At 47.4% G+C, this 18,937-nt stretch overlaps 1 protein-coding gene across 1 annotated transcript in view; it reads right to left on the reverse strand.

The window, feature by feature from the left end:
* Positions 1 to 2,782: 2,782 nt before the first annotated feature.
* SLC6A5 (solute carrier family 6 member 5) overlaps positions 2,783 to 18,937 on the reverse strand; it is a gene marked incomplete at its 3' end in the record, with an annotated part of 43,183 nt that continues 27,028 nt past the window's right edge. The window contains exons 10-15 of the mRNA XM_080908982.1: positions 15,379 to 15,491; positions 14,479 to 14,610; positions 12,690 to 12,789; positions 9,815 to 9,915; positions 5,413 to 5,580; positions 2,783 to 2,938 (exon numbers count right to left, since the gene is read on the reverse strand). Of these exons, the coding sequence (XP_080765108.1) occupies positions 2,783 to 2,938; positions 5,413 to 5,580; positions 9,815 to 9,915; positions 12,690 to 12,789; positions 14,479 to 14,610; positions 15,379 to 15,491 (770 nt within the window). The remainder of the gene's footprint in view (positions 2,939 to 5,412; positions 5,581 to 9,814; positions 9,916 to 12,689; positions 12,790 to 14,478; positions 14,611 to 15,378; positions 15,492 to 18,937) is intronic.

Here is an 18,937-nt window from a genome sequence, read left to right on the forward strand (position 1 = left end):
AGTATCATGAAAACAGTCCATCTAGTGGGGTACATATCAGCTCTCAGCATCCCAACCAAATCCTCAGGAGACGCGCCACTGAGACGCACCATGAACAGAGTCCACTGACACCACGGCCCCTCGACAAAGGAGAGCCTTGAAGTTGAACACGGCAATGAATGGCTAAAACTAACTTCAAAGCCAGTGGTTTCCAAGCAAGCCTGGAAACTTTTGTCTGACTCTGTCTTCTAAGCAGCCTGACAAGGGAAAGAGAAACAAAACAACAACAAAATGGAGGGCAGCTTCTAGCTTCTAAAATGTATCCTACTAGACACAGCTGTAGCTCCCCCAGTTAAAGCCACGCTAACAGATGAGGTCTTCCTTCTGACAAGTAAGTTGACTCTCAGTTCACATCTGGCAGTGACCAGGGCCTCCCCACATCCTTCTTTTAATCACAGAGGCAAAAAGTAGCAGAAATTGGGTTGGCATCCAGCACCAATCCCAGCTCCAGCCCATAGGAAAACAGGAAGCCAGAAGCCATTCATCCCAATACAAGCACAAATCCTCATGTGTGCTGAGGGTGAGCTTTGTGCTTTTCTTCAACCCGCAAACTGGCAGGGTTTTTGGGGCTTTCCGAACTGATCGCTCCACTCACACACACTCGCGGACACACACACACACACACACATACACACACACACACACACACACACACACACACACCACCCGAGTCACGGCACTGTCCTGTGATGCTGGTGCGTAATGGGGCCTCTCGTCAGTATGGCTTTCTTGGGGAAACAGATGATAACAGCAGATTGTGAAGAACTGAGTCCAGAGCTCATCTGCCTTAACTGGGGGAGCCATCTTTGTGGTTCCATCTCTGTGACAGCCTAGCAAGACCTAGCTTGGGGAAACTAGGAGAAAGGGGAAAAATAGAAGAGGGGAGAGTAGCCAAGACACCAGAGCCAGTAGTTCAAAACCCACCCTATTCCATTCCCTACAACCTATCATGGCTACTCTGGGAAACACAAGTACCCATCACTGTTGGCAGGTGGTGTGAGCACTCACCCTAGGAAAGGAAAGGTCAATACAATGGCTTCCGATACTTCAGACAGAGTCAAATGTTTTAAAGGATACGTTAAAGTCTGTTGTTGAGGTGCCATTGCTACTGCTCAGGATGAAAATGTCACATCAAGATACAACATTTGAACTGAGAACTTTGCCTGAGACCCTGTTATATGAAGACAAACGAATAAGGAAATGATTGAACCCATCTTCCCCCAGAGGAAATGACTTCAGGTTGCGATATTAATACTGTAAGAGAGAGAAATGAAAAGCCCAGACTATGCTACTCTAACCTGCCATCTCTGTGGTGATTCATACGATATTTATGAAGACAGAAAACACCACTAGCACTGTGTATACATAGCTCTGCGTGTGCCTGCTCAGGACACAATGGGTTAAAGGGTGTGGCCTGGCCAGGCTTGCTCTCACTATAGGGCAGTTTACATTGAGCAGTGTGGACAGGGAGTTCTGGACATAGAACTAGCTAAATGCAGTCTTTATTAAAAGCTATAGTCTTAATCGGCTTACTCACTACCTAACTAAGCTGTATTTATCAGAAAGTTCTGGAAATACAGTGACCTAAGATGTACAACCACAGGGATGTGGAGTCATATGGTTGCTTTTTACCAACCTCTTAATTTCTCTGACTTCCCTATGGCCACAATTGGTGTTTACTGTTACAGAAAAAAGGGGGAGTAAAAATTGAGAAAGTGTCTTTAAGAGTTTGTGTCCCACGTATATATAATATATAGATAGAACTGGGTTAAGTCTCATTTTTCAATAGGTTGAAAGACACTTATCTACAGCTTATAGAAAGTGACTTGGAGGCAAAGAGTCAGCCTATCATGGTACTGAACCATGGTGCAAAAGACATCATGGCAGATTCAACAGTGGTACAAAAGCTGACATGCAAATCAAAGCATGGCTTCTTGTGCAGAGAAAGAAAAGACCCAGAGAATAAATTCTCAAGGGTCGTTATTACAGAAGGAGGAGGAGATGGAGGAGGAGAGGGAAGAAGAGAAGGGGGAAGAGGAGGAGCAAGTGGAGGGAGAGGAGGGAGAAGGAGGAAGAAAAGAAGAAAGAGGGAAGGAAGGAAGGAAGGAGAAAAGAAAGAAAGAAGGAAAGACTGTGGCAAGAAAATGGACAGTCCCTTCAGACCCACAGCATAGAAAGATGAAACATCTGAATGCATGGTCTATTTGGTCAAAATAAAGGAAATGGATACACAAATCAAACCACCCAGCGGTGTCCAAGCCATGTCTGCATCCAGAATAATCTCCAGCGCTGCCATCCCCGAAACGCACCGGACTGACCTGAACTTTCAGCTTCCGAATGAGATCACTGTACTACCCAGCTCAGTCCAATCAACAGCCCTGAAAGTCCGCCTTCTCCCCGTGCCCTACGACTTCTGGCAGTGAGAACACACAACGCAATTCCTCTACTTTCAAACCATGTACCTGCCAGCATTCACCTGGTTAACCCACCCCTGAGGGATGAAGGAAGAAACCCCCTGATCAGGAAACTGATCCTTCCAGAAACAGACACAGACAGCGCTACCAGTGTGGCTCTCACTACGGCATGCTACTTTACGTCCTACTTTTCTATGGAGCACTCTCATGCACAGCTGTGAACCGTGGTGTGAGGAGAAAGAAGAAAACTGGGAATAAATCTGGGGAAAGTGTGAAGGGGAGGCAGAGCGGAAGCCCAGGATTAATACTGGACCATCCACACTACTGGACTAGCACTGGGCGCCCAGTTCCAAATCCTTCACTGGCAGCTTGAGTCCCAGGGATGAGGTTCCCAATGGGTCGATCATATTCTTGTAGCGTTCCCCACGATGCTGAGCTAAGAATGGGCCCCAGTCGGGCTGTGGCGAGCACACCAACTTCAGCCTCTGCAAAGAAGGCAAAGACACGTATGGTTACAATAGGAATTCACCTTCCTCCCCTTGGTACCCCTTGCCATCTCCAAAAGGCTAGGTATCGTTGCTGCAGACCCCTCACAGGAGCCAAGAGCCCCTTCCCATCCCCTTGCAATGAGGGAGACAAGCCTGCATTTATTAACTAGGCCAAGGACAGGAGGAGCAAGACTGAAAGCAACTTTATGTTTGCTCCATGTTTGCCGTGCATAAGATGCGTAGAGGACAAAGGGCCCAGATTTTATTATACATCTCACAAACTTCTACTTCTGCTCCCAAGCAGCAAAAGCCATGGGCTCAATTACATTTGTTCTGTACTCTCAGTGATGGGTTGCTACATCAAAAATAATTGGATTTTGTTTAGCATATTTCCCAAAAGTATATAAATGGCCAAGAAAAAAAAGCCAAACCCAAAGATACACCACTAAGCATGAACAAAGATTTTAATTGTCTATTGAGTATATGTGTGTGTGTGTGTATACACACACATATACGTTTCTGACTAAGGTAAGTAGTACAGGTTCATGTAGGTAAGCTTAAAAATAATGGAGGTATCTCTAGCTTCAACTAAAATTACTATTGAAAATAAAATCTGATAGAAACATATAGAAAGAGAAAACTTACTTCTGACTATATAAGAGGGAATAATTATATGTTTATTACCTATTAAGGGGGAAATCAGGTTCTTACAGCTGTTAGTTTAATGCCCCCCTTAATCACCAACTTGCAACCTTTGCGTCCCAAATTAACCATAATAAATGTGTACGGCCAACCCATCAGTCTAGAGAAATTTAGGCTGCAACAGCAGCAGAGGTTACGGCAGGTTCTGTTCAGGCAAAGAGACTCTGGAGACCTCTGGTGGGAAGGTGGCTATGAGGGGTAGGTTGAGCCAGAGTTGCTCTACACCAGAGGGTAATAAATAAAATTCTCTGGGGATACAAACCAGAATACAACTTCAACATGAAGACTCACTGTCATGTGGAGGTCAGTGGAAAGGAAGGCTACCTGCTGACCCCCACCCACTTCCCCCCACCAGCCTCTTCCTCATATCAACCTAGCTGCCCAAGAGCAGACCCCACAGCCATTCTCTACCGCAATGAACGAGTATTTCTTTGTATTGGTTTCGGTGCTTCCCAGACCTGAATATGCAACCAAATCCCTAGAAGATGAGGGCAACCTCCATTTCCCTGAGCTCTGTGCAGCTGAGAGGACCTGTCTACATTTGTGACAAGCTCCCAGGGTACCCAGGTCTAAATGCCATCATGATGCAGGCAGAGGTCATCCTTTCTCAGCCCACCTGTACAAATGACAGTTTTCCCCCTTCGACACAGGATCTCATATAGCCCAGGCTAGCCCCACTAAGGCTAGCCTTGAACTCCTGATCCTCCTGCTTCTGCTTCCCAGGTGCTAGAGTTTCAAGTGTGCTTGAACCAGCGACTTCCCATAAGTAACAAAAGCTGGCTGGCTCTTCAGTAGCGGCTGAAACAAGTAGCAGTCCCATTCTCTCTCTAGAAAAGCCCCATCCACAAGAGTAAAATGGGCTCTGATCAGGACTGATTGGTGAGCTTAGGCAGCCACAGTGCTCTAGAAAGAAGCAGCATCAACTGAGTAATTGCCTCCTTCAGATGAGCCTGTAGGCAAGTCTGTGGGGCATTATCTTGATTAATGATTCATGTAGGAGGGCCCAGCCCATGGTGACAGTGGCCTGGGCAAATGGCCTCAAGTTCCATGAAAAGCAAACTGAGCAAGCCAGAAGGAACAAGCCAGTAAGCAGCATTCCTCCATGCCCTCTGCTTCAGTTCCCATTTCTAGGTTCCTGCCTTGAGCTCTTACCCTGACTTCCTTCCCTCAGAGTGAGACCTGGCAATATTGAGATAAAATAACCCTTTCCTCCCTAAACTGCTTTTGGTCTTGATTTTATTGCAGCAACAGAAAAGCTAACTGTGACAGTTGGTAAGGAGAAGCAAGTCTCCCTCACTCTGTGAGTCAAACTTTTAATCAGCGTGACCCATGAGTCATTCTTAACTCAGGCACAAAGGGGGCAGTGGTGACGTTAAGTTTGATGGCGGCAAACATTTGGGAGGGAGGAGGTCTGGATGCAGAGGGTTACCAGGAGAGGGAAACCCAGTGTTAGGAAACAAACTCTGAAATATATAGTGGCTGAGGAGGGGGGGGTGGAAGCTCTAGGAAAGAGGAGACATTCAGAGCGTCCATCCCAGTGAGGAACAATAGCTCACTCAGCCTGACGATTGGCCCGGCTCCTCCGCTACAGGAATAAGACATGATAAGAATGAGTTTAATAGAATCAGTGGCAATGGTGATGGCTTACTCACCTCACCCAGTATCCTTCTTGAATACGTTTACTGGATCTTTTGTTTTTAATGTATAGCGTGCTTTGGGGATCTCTCCCTCGGGAGAGGCGAGCAGAGGAAAGGAGCCAGTAGAATTACCTCAATAAATCTCCCAGGAGCCAGATACATTTTTATCACGAACATAATCGGGATCCAGATAACGGAGCAGGCGAGCATCAGCCATCCAAGCACCATGGACCAGTTGGGGTAGCGGTAAGAGCCGTAGGTCATGGGCTCCCACTGGTAGAAGCTGAAGCAAAGGATAAACTGGAAGAGAAGAGAAAGTTGCCTTAGGATGATGGTGTGAGTCATTCATTCATTTAACATGCAATGCCTCATCTTACACAGACTCTTGTCTATCTGAAAGGGTTTTTTTTTTCCAAGTGAAGGAAGTAAATTCTCAAGATGATGAAGGTGGAAACACGCACTTAGCTACTGCTCCCCTACCTGCCCTATACCCACCAGAGGCCACACCACGGGCGGGTGGCAGCTGGGAGTTCTGAGGAGACTATCTGAACTATCACTGATAATTAAGCCTTTGTTATAATGGGGGAACAATGTGTTAAATTTATAGATTTCGATCCTTTTCACTGAATCTGTTTGGCTTCATCTTGAACAAGGAATGGCCAATATATAGGAGCCAGTTCTGAAGTTGACTGCGTGAAACTCAAAATGGTTCCTGGTCCCCTGGAGGTGACTGAGCTAGAAGCACAGTCCTGTAATAAGCCAAGGAAGAGAGAGAGAGAGAGAGAGAGAGAGAGAGAGAGAGAGAGAGAGAAGAGAGAGAGAGAGACAGACAGACAGACAGACAAAGACAGAGACAAACCCCCTCCACTGACTCAAGGTGACCAGTGTCATCACCAGTGAGCCCAGAGACCTATCTCTATGGCTAATGAGCTGCAGGGCCTCTCAGACTTTTCTCAGCTACAAAATGGATTTATTTCACACCACGTTTGTAGTACTGGGGTTCTCTGGGAACAGAAGTCTGATTTACTCCAAAGACCTTCCTCATTCTTAAAACGTCATGATTTGGGTATTGGCCACTTATCTATGATCACATCATACTTGAGCCAGAAAGAGCTCTGAGCTCCATCCAGAGGTTCACCCGAGCAGCTGCAGAGAGGGCCAAGGGAAGGCAGAGGCTGAAGATACAGGCACCTATAGAGGGCGTCAGGCTTCTGACAGCTCCAGCCCAGCCAGTAGAGACCATTTCTCAAGGCAACATGACTCTGCATGTTCTTCTTGCCTGTGGCAGCAGAAGCCTAGGATTATCCGAGTAAGCCCTGTCCCCAGCTCTCTGTCTCTCCTCCTACCTTAAACTGTAGAGTAACAAAATGATTGGAGGGAATTACATTCGGGAAAATAGCAGGTGGGAGTACTTCTGAGAATCATGAAGCCCTAGACAAACACAAAACATCTGCACCAGGGCTGGAGCTCCCAGGCTGCCAGGGCCAGGGTTTTTTGTTTTTTTTTTTTTCTTTCAGTACAACTCGTATGTTGACTCAAAGCGATGTGAGCCTTAAGATGAGGCTCCTGTGGAGAGTGAGGTCGACGTTCGCCCCCCCTCTCCAGCTTTTGCCCCTGGAGGCATAAGCTCTATCAGACAGCCTATTGGAAGTATGGCCCAATGTCATTACAGCGCATGCTGCTCTGTTTCATTTACTATATAAATAGCAATGCATCTGCTTATGCATGTGCCGTCGGTAACGTGATCAGCCCATGCATATGATAATTGCATGAGGGTTTTTATGGCTCCATAAATTCATGACGGCACGTAGGAGAAAAATGATGGATTTTTATTTCAGAGGCCCTGGAGTAATTTAAACCCATAATTTTACCCTAGTCCAGGACCTGGAAGACATCTAGGCTTCAGAGGTAAATGGTAAAACATAAGTAGGCAGGACAGAGGCCTTTGACGCCCATGTCCACGTCCACAAATATCACATCAAACTTCTAGGTGCAAGCCAGTTGCTTGCCGTGAATCTCCCTCAGCCAAGTCAGCTCTGAAGAAGGCCTGCCTGCCCTAGGGTGGACTTTGCCGCCGAGTCATGCCCACCTCCGCCTCTCAGACACAGGAGACACACTGGTTTTGTAATGGTGGATCTGACGGCATCCCTGGCTTCAAACAGCACACAGAGTCCCTGGGTGTCTCCACAGATTCCAACGTGTGTTCTACCAAATCACAGCAAGACCAAGGGAATTCCCCAGGAATTAAATATAACAAGTTCCAGGAATTCCTTCTCCCTGAGTCTGAAAACTTGACTTCTAACCCAAACTGGTCATGCCACACCTAGACAGTGAGAATGCAGAGGGTGGGAGGCTTGAAGACCACCCCAGCTCAAAGACAATGTTTCAGCTCCATGGCCTTGTGGCCTGGAGCAAGTCCCTTACCCTCTCTGAGCCTCAATGCACACATCTGTAAAATGGGAAGACGGTATGGGTATAAACACCAGTGATAAGGCCAACAACGGGCCTGCCTCGAAACACACACAGCAGCAGCAGGCAGATGGCCGTATGGTACATCTCCACAGAACAAGGCAGAATTCTGACAACCTTCTGGGATGAGAGGAAAAGGAGGGCAAAATCTAGAACATACTGTAACATTGACTCCGCTGAGAACAAACCATAAGGAATGAAAAGGGGGGGAGGATCAAGGGTCAACAGGGACAAGATTTGCTGACACAGCATATGCAGGCAACAGGCAACAAGAACATCTTCACACCCACAAGCTAAGCCCAGTTCCACACACACTTCATCCCTGAACATCATTCTTTAATGTTTTCCAGATCTCGTGCCCCAACTCCAGTAGGACCGTTCAGACGACCAACTTAGGTGTGGGTAAACTGTTGGTGTCCACACAGAATACGAAGACTGTGGAATGGATTTTCTGTCTAAACCTCTAGCTTTTCAGAAAGATGCGGTTTGATTAGAACATACTCTCGGGCGGGGGATGGGGAAAGGCAAGCAAATGAAGAAAAAATACTTTTTCATTGCATTTGCTTTCATTCAGTCTACATCTTAAAGGAAGCTGGTCTATCTGGTGTTGAAAGTGGGCTCTCTGGCTGGTTTCTAGTGCCACCTACTGGGCAAAATAAGAACTACGGACAACTTCCTCCAGGCTTGTTCAAAAAGGACTGACTCCCCACAAGCCAGGAGAAGAAGAAAAGCAAGCCTCAGAGGAGGGGAAAGACAAAAATCTCCCAAAATTTGCTTGTGGGAGAAAGTGAGGCCACGCTGATAGCTTCTGGCACAATGAAGAATTACGGGTGTGAGTTCAAGTCTCTGTACAAACTACAGGCACATGCATGGCTCTGTTCATTAGGAAGAGGAATGTCAGGTGATCTTCCCCACACTTGAAGATCACAACACATCTCTCAAAAGCTATAAAATCATCAGCACACGCCTGATTAAAGCTACATTAATTTTAGAGTAGGCACACTGAGAACAGTTAGGAGCCAGAACATGTGGGTTCAAATCCAGACTGTTGTTAACTAGTGTACATCTAATGCTAGTTCAATTCAGTCACATAACGCCAGGCTCCAGTTTCCCTGGGATACTTAGTTTTAACTGTTGACACAACCTAGAATCATTTGGGAAGGAATCTCGGTGAAGGATTGCATAGATCAGTTTGGCCTGTGGGTAAGCCTCTAGGGCGTTGTCATGGCTATGATAGTTGGCGTGAGAAGATGTAGTCCACTGAAGGCAGCTTCATCCCCTAGGCAGAGGGATCTCATACCATAGAGATCAAGGGCTGGAGGAATAGCTCAAAAAGTTAAGAGTACTTGCTGCTCTTGTAGAGGATTGAAATTTGGTTCCCAGCTCACAGCCACCTTAACTCCAGCTCCGGGGGATTCAATGCCATCTTCTGGACTCCTTGGGTTCCCACGTGCACTTACACATACACACACACAGACACACAGACATGTGTGTAAGAGAGTAGTAGAATCAATCCTGCTCTGAAAAGTGGAGAGCCAGCCAGGCGCTAACAAACATGGGTACATTCACTTCTCCCTGTTCTTGACTGGATGTACCCAGCTGCTTCAAGCTCCTGCCACTGTGACTTCCTGACTGTGATGAACTATAGCCAGGAACCATAAGTGGAAATGAACCCTTTTGTCCCCTGAGCTGGTTTTGTTAGGTTATCTTATCATGGCAACTGAAAAGGAAATAGGACATTCCCCCTCTGCAAGGCACTGAAAAGAGAACCCTATACACCAATCACTCAGAAAAAAGATCTGAACCATGGTAGATGGAACAGAACCTACGTGGCTGTTGGCTGCTATCTGCTAGCACAAAAGGCAGATGGATAAAACATGCGTGTTATACACAGATGTGCTGACATCTCTTGATCAATCCTAGCTCCAGATACCTGAGGTACGTCACTTCACCTTTCTGACCTACAGTATCCCCGGGCTCATGGGGAGGTGTGCATGTGCTCAGAGGTAAAGTCACTGACATGCAGGAGAGGCAGTGTGGGTGAGAGAAAGCATTCAGCCCTTACTGTTAAGATGGTCGGTGTGACAAATGCCCAGCAGACCTTCCAGAAAATGTTGGGCTGGAATCCAATCATCATCTCGATGTCTTCACAGAACCTCTGCAAGCCTGCAAAGAGACAGGGGAGGCCATGTGTGAGGGGCACTAGGAAGGGGTTGGGGAGCCCCTCGCTCAGGAGCCTTGGCTAAGGAAGAACCCAACTTGGGTCAACATAACCCCTGTTGTGACAGGAAACCATCAGACAGATGACTCACTGCCCTGATGGGGCTAACTGATTGTTGAAACAGACACTAAGCACTCTCTGCAGTGAAGTTCAAAGGCTGCCATGGCAACATCTCCAGAGCTTAGTTCCAGGTGTCTTGGCAGTGGTGTGTGCGTGCAACATGGCTTGGTCTCCTTGATGGCAAGTCTGGCGAAGACACGGATTTTGGTAAACCAAGAGACTGTGTTATAAAAAGGCTCAGCACTAAGCAAGTCTCTGTGGGCTGAGGTGTTGCCTCCCGCCCTCAGGAGAGCATTTCCACTGTTTCTGCCTCGCTATGCCTGGGGTCTGGGCTACAGGTGAAAAGGGATGTAAATCCCAAGGGCCCGGCACTCACTCAGCTGGAACTGAATGACTGTTGTCCTGGCTGCTCTGAAACTTCACTAAAGCTCTTCACCCAGCCCCACAGAGCCACCCTCCTGGCCACCTCTCAGTTTAGGAGGGGGTTGGAAGGCTGCTTTGGAGGAAAAGGCACTGATATCTTAGGTGGAACCCCTGAGAAATGGGGGATCGATATGCAAAGGGGACCTGTGGCTTCCTGAGTGCAAGTCTCTTCATTGCAGTGGTCCCCAGACTTCCTAATCCTGAGACCCTTTAATACAGTCTAATAATATGTTGTGGTGACCCCCCAACTGTAAAATTATCTTCACTGCTACTTAATAACTGTGACTTTGCTGCTGTTATAAATTGTAATGTAGATGCCTGTGCTTTCTGATGGTCTTAGGCAACTCCTGTGAAAGGCTCAACTCCTGGAAGGGGTCACAGCCCACAGGCTGAGGACCACTGATGTATTGGGGATGTCTTAAAAACTCATCCAGGTGCATCCAAGATGTGTTCCTCATAGAGAGGGAGGCCCTGATATACTGATGACTGAAAACTACAAGTTCGTATGACCATTATGGGAAACCTAGAGATTTCTCAAAACACTTGAGGTTTACTTCTTCCTTCACTGCCAGATTTGCTGAGGGTTTGGGGGAGCTGATTTAACTTCTAAAATTAGGCACATTAAAAGGTGTCTGGTTTAATTGCTTTCAAGCCTGGCTGAATAGGCCTGTTTTACAAGAAAGGGCTCTGCAAATGTGCCTTTTGTGGCAATTAGCAGTTGGGAACTGGGTAAAAAGGAATATGTCTGTGCTGTGGGCCTGGCTGCAGACCAGCTACAAGTGAAGTCTCCTGAGCTTTCCAGCAGCCAAACTCTCCCCAAAGGGGGGAGATGACCTCGAGTCATATAAAACCCCTCTTCAGCTCCCGCTGAAAGTAACTGCGGGGCTGGCGTGATGGTTCTGTGGTTAAGAGCACTTAGAGCTTTTATAAAGAACCAGCATTTCACACCCCCCCCCCCAGCATTCACACCAGGGGCTCTAATGTCCTCTTCTGACCTCCATGAGCACAGCACTGGTGCACGTACCATACTCGGACGCCCATATACTACACCTGTGATTTTGTTTGTTCTATTCTGTTCTGCTTTGATTTTTCGAGACAGGGTTTCTCTGTGTAGTCCTCCGGCTGCCCTAAACCTTTGTAGACCAGGCTGGCCACCTGCCTCTGCCTCCGAAGTGCTGAGTTTAAAGGTATGATGCACCACTACGCTCAGTGATTTTTTTTAAATTAATGATTGTAGCCTCTTCCTGTTTCTAGGGGGCCTACATTTTACATGAAAGACCTTGATGTTTTCTATCCTGATTTCCTGCTCTATTTTATTTTTCTTTTATTATAATGAGATTTCCAGGAAACCCAGTAACTTTCACATACCTGTCAGTATGTGACTAACAATCGAGACACTATTCACAGGGCACACAGAAGTTGGGGAGTGCGTTGTCCCTGTTTTGGAGATCAGAGCCCTGCAGATACTTCCGGCCTCCCCACATGGTGGTTTGGGGGGCACCTATAACCTCTATTTCAAGCAATTCGTTCCACTTACCTTCCTTTTACGACAAAGTTGCTATCTCTTCAGGGATTGCAATACTATTAGATCACTGAACCCTGGAAGTCTTATTCCCCTGACAGTTGCTGTGTTGCCTGATCCAGTGGCCATTCTAAGATGTCTAGACATAAAGGAGTCTTCAAGACCAGAGCCAAACTGGACAGACTAACCAGGAGGCCCCTGGTGTGATCTCCAGGGTACATACTTGTGCACAAAGGGCAGAGATAGCTGCCCCCCTTTATCCTTGATAATAGTTCTGGCGGATGGGGTGCATGTTGCTATGGTGATGGCAGAATTAGTAAACCACGCGAGAACTGAAAGTTTCTTTGCTGAAAGTGCGAGACTTAGATACAGTGGCAAGTTCTTCCAGGTGCTTATCAACACTGGAAGGCTCTATGACCAAGTGGCCTTTGGGACCCTGGGGCTGTGGGGAGCCACCCTTCACCTCAAACCCATGGGCACTGACCCTGGCCACAGGTATTAACTGTGGTTAATAACCCAAAGCCAGGTCCTACAGTCTTCTGGTACACACTGCTAAGATCCACAATCGGGCGCCTCTGGTCTCTAGTTCGATTTTACCACAGTGATCCAGAAATAGAGGCGTCGCAACCCTTTAAATATGGGGTACACACTTGTCAGCAAGGCCTACCATACACTCTGGATCTCCCTTGGCAACACACGGAGTGTCTTCCTTACCATACACATAGGAGATGCCAACAAGCTCAAATATGGCAATGATGACAAGGGCATAGGAGGCAGCATAGGTGTCCACAAGCTGGAACATGTAGATTCCACCCTAGCAGGAGAGAGAAACAGACACCATCAAATAGGACCCTCCATGGCCGGGCTTCATCTTCCCACCTGTGATAGCCCTTCTTCTCCCTCCTGTGGACCAGCAGGTTGAGAGTTCCCCATGTTTCACAGCAGAGACCTATGCATGGACAAGCCATGCAAACTGGAGACTTGGCCAGCTTAACCAAGACATTCCTCAATGACCACTGAGGTGATCAAGAAAGCATGTGTGTGTGTGTGTGTGTGTGTGTGTGTGTGTGTGTGTGTGTGTGTACGCGCTGGTTTCATATGTGCTGTGAGCTGTCAATGACCACTTCTACCCATGTAGATGCACTTGACTAGTCCTCATGTGACCTTAACAATGGATGTGTACTTAATTTAGCATCGCCTGACTATGAACCTCGTTGAGTTCTCCTGACTGCCTTCATCCACCTGGGGTGCCCTCGGGAAGGGACCAGATGTAAAAGGTCAGAGAAAAAGGAAGAATGTCTGATCCTTCTCATTCTTGCCTTCCCTCTCAGTTCAGGGTTAATTTAACTTTGTTGCCCACTGACTCCTTCACTGATATCTGAAGCAACCTTCCCAGGCTCCCAAGGTGAACCAAGCAGGAACCCTCCGGTCTTCAGCAGCCAACTGAGACTGCTTGAGGCACCGAGCCTCGTGGACTAAGTAACTATTATTCTAACCCCTCAGATCTGGGACAGCGCTCGTGGACTACTTTGACCACTACTTTGACTACTTTGACTTTTATCCCTATCAGTCTGTTTCTCTAGAGAACCCTGACTAATATGCTTGCCTTTCTTCTTTACACATTCTGTTCTCTCTCTCTCTCTCTCTCTCTCTCTCTCTCTCTCTCTCTCTCCCTCCCTCCCTCCCTCCCTCCCTCTCCCCCTCCCTCTCCCTCCTTCCACCTCTCTCTCTCCTTCCCTCCCTTCCTCCCTCTCCCCCTCCCTCCTTCCACAACCCCTCTCTCCCCTCCCTTCCTCTCCCCTCCCTTCCTATCCCCTTCCTCCCCCTGCCTCCCTCCATCTCCCTGCTCTGAAGTCTCCCTCCAACAGATGAGACTTGGAGGCCAGCTCCTTCCTCCACCACTTTATAGATACAAGAACTGAGGCCCAGAGGAGTGGACCGTTCAAGGTCACAGAGACAGCAAGTACAGTGCATGCCCTAAGTGTCACCATGTAATTTGCCAACACACTTGAGACTAGGAAAAAAACGTAGGTGACATTGGTGCTTATATATAGTAATAGCCATCCTGGAAATTCGACTGGTAGATAAATCTGGACGTTCCCGCTTTCTGTTTTCTTTAAGTAGGACACACCTGTCTTATTGGCTCACGAAGGCTACATCTCAATTATGAAAATACTAGGGGCCTTGCTAGGAGCCAAGATGACTGTTTCCATGTGTGGTGAGAATCATCCTTGAGCCCATGCCATTTATGGAAATGACAGTGATTTGGCTCTGGTCGTGAGGTCTGAGAAATTCGAATACAGGGATAGGCAGCCACCACAGGTCCTCCGCCTGCTCCAAGTCAAGCTTACGGCCGCGGGCTCTCCGCTGCGTGACAGACAGCTTGTACAGCTCCCACCTGGCCCACGATCACCCATGCATGGTAGGTTCTTACCCAAGAGTCCTCACTGGACTGTCATTATACATCCCCCATGGCATCTGGTCACGCCAGGAGGACTCTCACCTGTGTGATCATTGGGAAGCCCATAATGAAGAAGCAGACGCAGCAGCCCAGGGTGAACACTGGTTTGTGCGTGCGCAGATACTTGGGAAACTCATCCGAGATGGAGGTCACAATGGTCTCGATGGTGGCGAACTGAAACAGTGTGGGGACAAAAGCGTGAGAGTTAAACTATCCTCGGAACCTCCCTCCACACTGCCTTGTGTGTTAAGGAAAGCTGTGCTTGGGTTCCGTCTGGTCTTTAGAGTGCCATTCCTTTGATGGATCTAAATGACCTTAGTGAATGCCAATGTACAAAGTCAGGAGAACTCAAGCAGTGTATGAGCTCCAGAAACTCTACCTCGGTCCCCTAGGGAATGCGCTCACCATCTTCATTCTGTATTCATGAGATGTAAATTCCTCTCCTCCAGTTATCTACCATTTGATCTCCTACTTGAGTGAGAACCCACTTTGCACCCGGTGACTAAACCCTGAGCACCTGTCAGTGTGATTTGTCGTAGGTTCAGCCTCAAAGCAATTTTCCTAAAATTGACTCCATATTCTCATCTGTATTATGCTGCCCCACAGAATTCAGGTCGGTAAGATGATGCGGGGAGGGGGAGGGCTGGGGCGAGGAGAGGAGATGGCTGTGGTGGGGGCACTCACATAACCCTGGACCCAGGAAGCTGAGGAAGGAAGCTAAAGAGTTCAAGGCCACCCTGAGATGCATATTAAGATTTTTTTCTTACACACACACACACACACACACACACACACACACACACACACGGGGGTGTTACTGTGACTCTAGACCATCCATACCCAAGAGAATAGTCAAAGTAACCCATAAGTCTAAGTCTTTTCTGCATAAAGTGGAGTCTTTGAAGGGCTTGAGGGGAAAGGATGGGAGAGACGGGGACTCACCATGGTGTCAAGTCCAAGCGTGAGAAGCATCAGGAAAAAGATAATGGCCCAGAATGGAGAGAGAGGCAGCCTGGTTAAGGCTTCTGGATAAACCACAAATGCAATGCCTGGCCCTGGGGGAAAAAAACAAGAAAGATGGTGGCAGACAGACCCCTCTTGAAGCTCCTCTACCCAGAGCCTTCTATCCACCGGGATCCTGAACTGTTTCCCGGGTCACAGGTTTGTTCCACTGTCCGTAATTTACGCTCGTCTCTAGAATTGGACCACGATACCTCCTGTGCAAACACTAAGAAACTACATTCTTTTATTTGAATGGAGGCGAAGATAATTATGACTCTCTGGGAGAACTGCTGATATTGAGCCCACAGGGGTAGCTGGCAGTGTCTGAAGACGGTTTTGTTATAAGTGAGATAATTTGGTGATCCATTCTTTCAACTTGACAGAATCTAAAAACACCTAGGACACAATCCTCTGGGCATGTCTGTGAAAGAGGCTCCATGCTGGGCTCACCAGCATGGGTGGCACCATCCACGAGTTGGGGTCCCAGGCTGAATAAGGAGTGAATGAGCTGAGCACAGTCTCTCTCTCTCTCTCTCTCTCTCTCTCTCTCTCTCTCTCTCTCTCTCTCTCTCTCTCTCTCTCCCTCCCTCCCTCCCTCCCTCCCTCCCTCCCTCCTTCCTGACGGCAGAGGCAGCGTGACCATGTGCAGCGAGTCCTCATGCCTTCGCTTCATGAGAAACGCATCCCCTCAAACTGTGAGCCATAAAAGCCCGCCCTCCTAGATTTTGTTGGTTTTGTTAGCATTTGTCACAACAAGGAGAAAAGAAGCTCATACCAAAAAAAAAAAAAAAAAAAAAAAAAAAAAAAAAAAAAAAAAAATCACTTATATTAGAAAAAAGAGACACCTGTTGGAGGAGCAATGGCTTCCTAAGAGTACCTTATTCTGGGGGTGGGGTGGGGTGGGAAGCTGGGGGTGAGTCTTTTTAGCGTGCAGGTGCCCAGCATCAGATCCCCCTGGGACTGGGTTACAGGCAGTTCTGAACTGCTGTGTAGGTGCTGGGAATTGAACTCTGGTCCTCTGAAAGAGCAGCAAGTGTTCTTAACTGCTGAGCCATCTCTCCAGCCAGCACAACAGCACTTAAAAAAGAAAAAAACAACTGGAATTTATTGGATTGTTGATTCCTACTGTTGCACAAGGCCTCAGGCATTTAAAATATAAAACCTCGAAGGCCTGTCCTCAAGATAAAACCTTGGAGATACTTTCTGCCCTATACACTTATTGAACAGACCATAGACCGGGTCTCCAAAGGCTCCTTATGTGAAGCATAAAAGAAAAGCCTGTATTAAACAGCAGTTGAAAATAGACACAGACCCAGAAAGCAGGCCAGAGAAGCTGACATGAAGGCCCTGGGACAGTTACCACCCGAGGACTTAACTGTGGTGCCTGAATACCATTCCATCCTTTGGGTGTTGCTGCTTGGAAGGAGGGTCCACGATTCTGACAGGCACACCTCCTGGAGAAGTGAGGTCACTGCAACCACATGGCCTCATTATGATGCTGTCTCTGACTAACCACCATGACATGGTGGCCAGTGTTTGAGCCAGCAGCTGTCCTGTCCATGGACATGCTGGAAAACACTCAGATAGGCTGGGGTGCAGATGACTCCACACACCCCTCTGTACACATTGTTCTGTTCTTACAAGGGGCAAGGACAGAACAAATAAAAATTGTGTGTGAGCTACACCCATAAAGTCTCAGCAATACGACCCTAAACATGACCGGAACAAGGACAGCAATGGATATGTCTAAGAAGATGGGGACTTCGACCCTACCTACCGCCCCCCCCAAAAAAAACCCTACAGATATAATGCTGAGAGAGGGAGATATAGTCTTCCCAGGGAAAACCATCCCTACTGGTTATCCAGACAAGTAACATCATACAGACAGAGCAATATCGAGGAATATATTTGTATATACACGCAATCAATAGTAGTTGATAAAAAGAGGCCATAAATTGAAAGGGAGTGAGGAAGACTACGTGAGAAGAAAGGGAAGGGGAAAATTGTATAATTATATATAATCTCAAAAGTCAAAGAGACAGGCTGGAGAGATGGCTCAGTGGTTAGAGCACTGACTGCTCTTCCACAGGTCCTGAGTTCAATTCCCAGCAACCACATGGTAGCTCACAACCGTCTGTAATGAGATCTGATGCCCTCTTCTGGTGTGTCTGAAGACAGCTACAGTGTACATTCTATATAATAAATAATTTTTTAAATCAAAGAGACAATAAAATATATAACATATAAAGAATATATGTGAGTTCCACAAAGGATCTTGGAAGAGGTCTCAAGACTCAGAGACCCTCCTGGACAATGAGCCCCATTGTACCAAAAGCCTTGGATGTGCTTTTCTTCCTGTAAAACAGGAGTAAGCAACTATGGGAAGGGGAATTTTAGGGAGAGACGTGCTGGGAATTTCTACTGATTTAACCTGGTTTTTAATGGCACCTATCCTCCCCTAGCCATACTGGGACAGGAGACAGCTCAGGGCAGCTAGCCTAAGTGGCCTTTGTGTCCCCAATTACTATTTTTATCTGTTCACTAATTCCCAACAAGATAGGTTTGGTGGTGGCTTCATTTATTTCTTTTTTTGTTTTGTTTTAGAAACCAAAATGTCTCAGATATTCTAGTAAGTGGGGCAGAAACTATCAGCCTCGGCAACTCTGCTAAAAGAGATTGAGGTTACGGAACAGCTGGGGTGGCTCTGTGCCTGAGGATAAGGCCCTCTTAGCATCTCCTGCCTTGCAGAGAGTAGGGAAATTCTCAGCCCACTGATATGGAACCAACATTCCTGGGGGCTCACACTTTCTCCAGGGAGAGATAATCATACACTGGGATATGTTGGGGCCTTAACTCCCTGAGGCTGTACTGGTACTGGTGGAAGCAGTGATTAATTACGCCTAGCAAAAAGGAAAACACTGGGCCGGTCCTCCAGAAAGGTGACCTTCTGGAAGTTGGCTCTGCTGTGTGTTGACTCTGAAAAACACACGGGGAGCCACTTGAACCTCTCACCACTGGGGGTCCTGAGGCTCAGGGCCATTCCTCTCTGTACCTGTCACAGTCCTCACACCTGAAGCTCAGATGCCTGATCAGTCCAACCAGAATAATCAGCAATCTCCACAATGAAAGCCCCAGTGGCCACAAACCTTCCGTACCCTAATCCTCGGTAGAACCAGGCAGAGTGGAAATGGGGTTAATTTAAAAAAAAAAAAAAAAAATCGCAGATGCTCCCTCTGCAAAAGGCTGTCCTGGAAACAGGAGCTGAATGTATTCAAATGGGAGCTCCTTACAAACTCAAAAGCACTATGCAAATGTTAGCATCATTTGGGTGCAGTGTAAACATTTATCCCATCATCCAACCTTCCCACTCACTGGGGGGGGGGGGGGAACTGCGGGGCTACAGTGCTTACTAAGCAGAAAGTCTTGAGAACACACTTGACCTAACCATTAGGAAAGTGCGTCATAAGGACAAGGCTCCCTCAAGTCCAGTTGGAGCTCA

Source organism: Micromys minutus (genome assembly GCF_963924665.1).
Source record: "Micromys minutus genome assembly, chromosome: 32".
Classification (NCBI taxonomy): domain Eukaryota; kingdom Metazoa; phylum Chordata; class Mammalia; order Rodentia; family Muridae; genus Micromys; species Micromys minutus.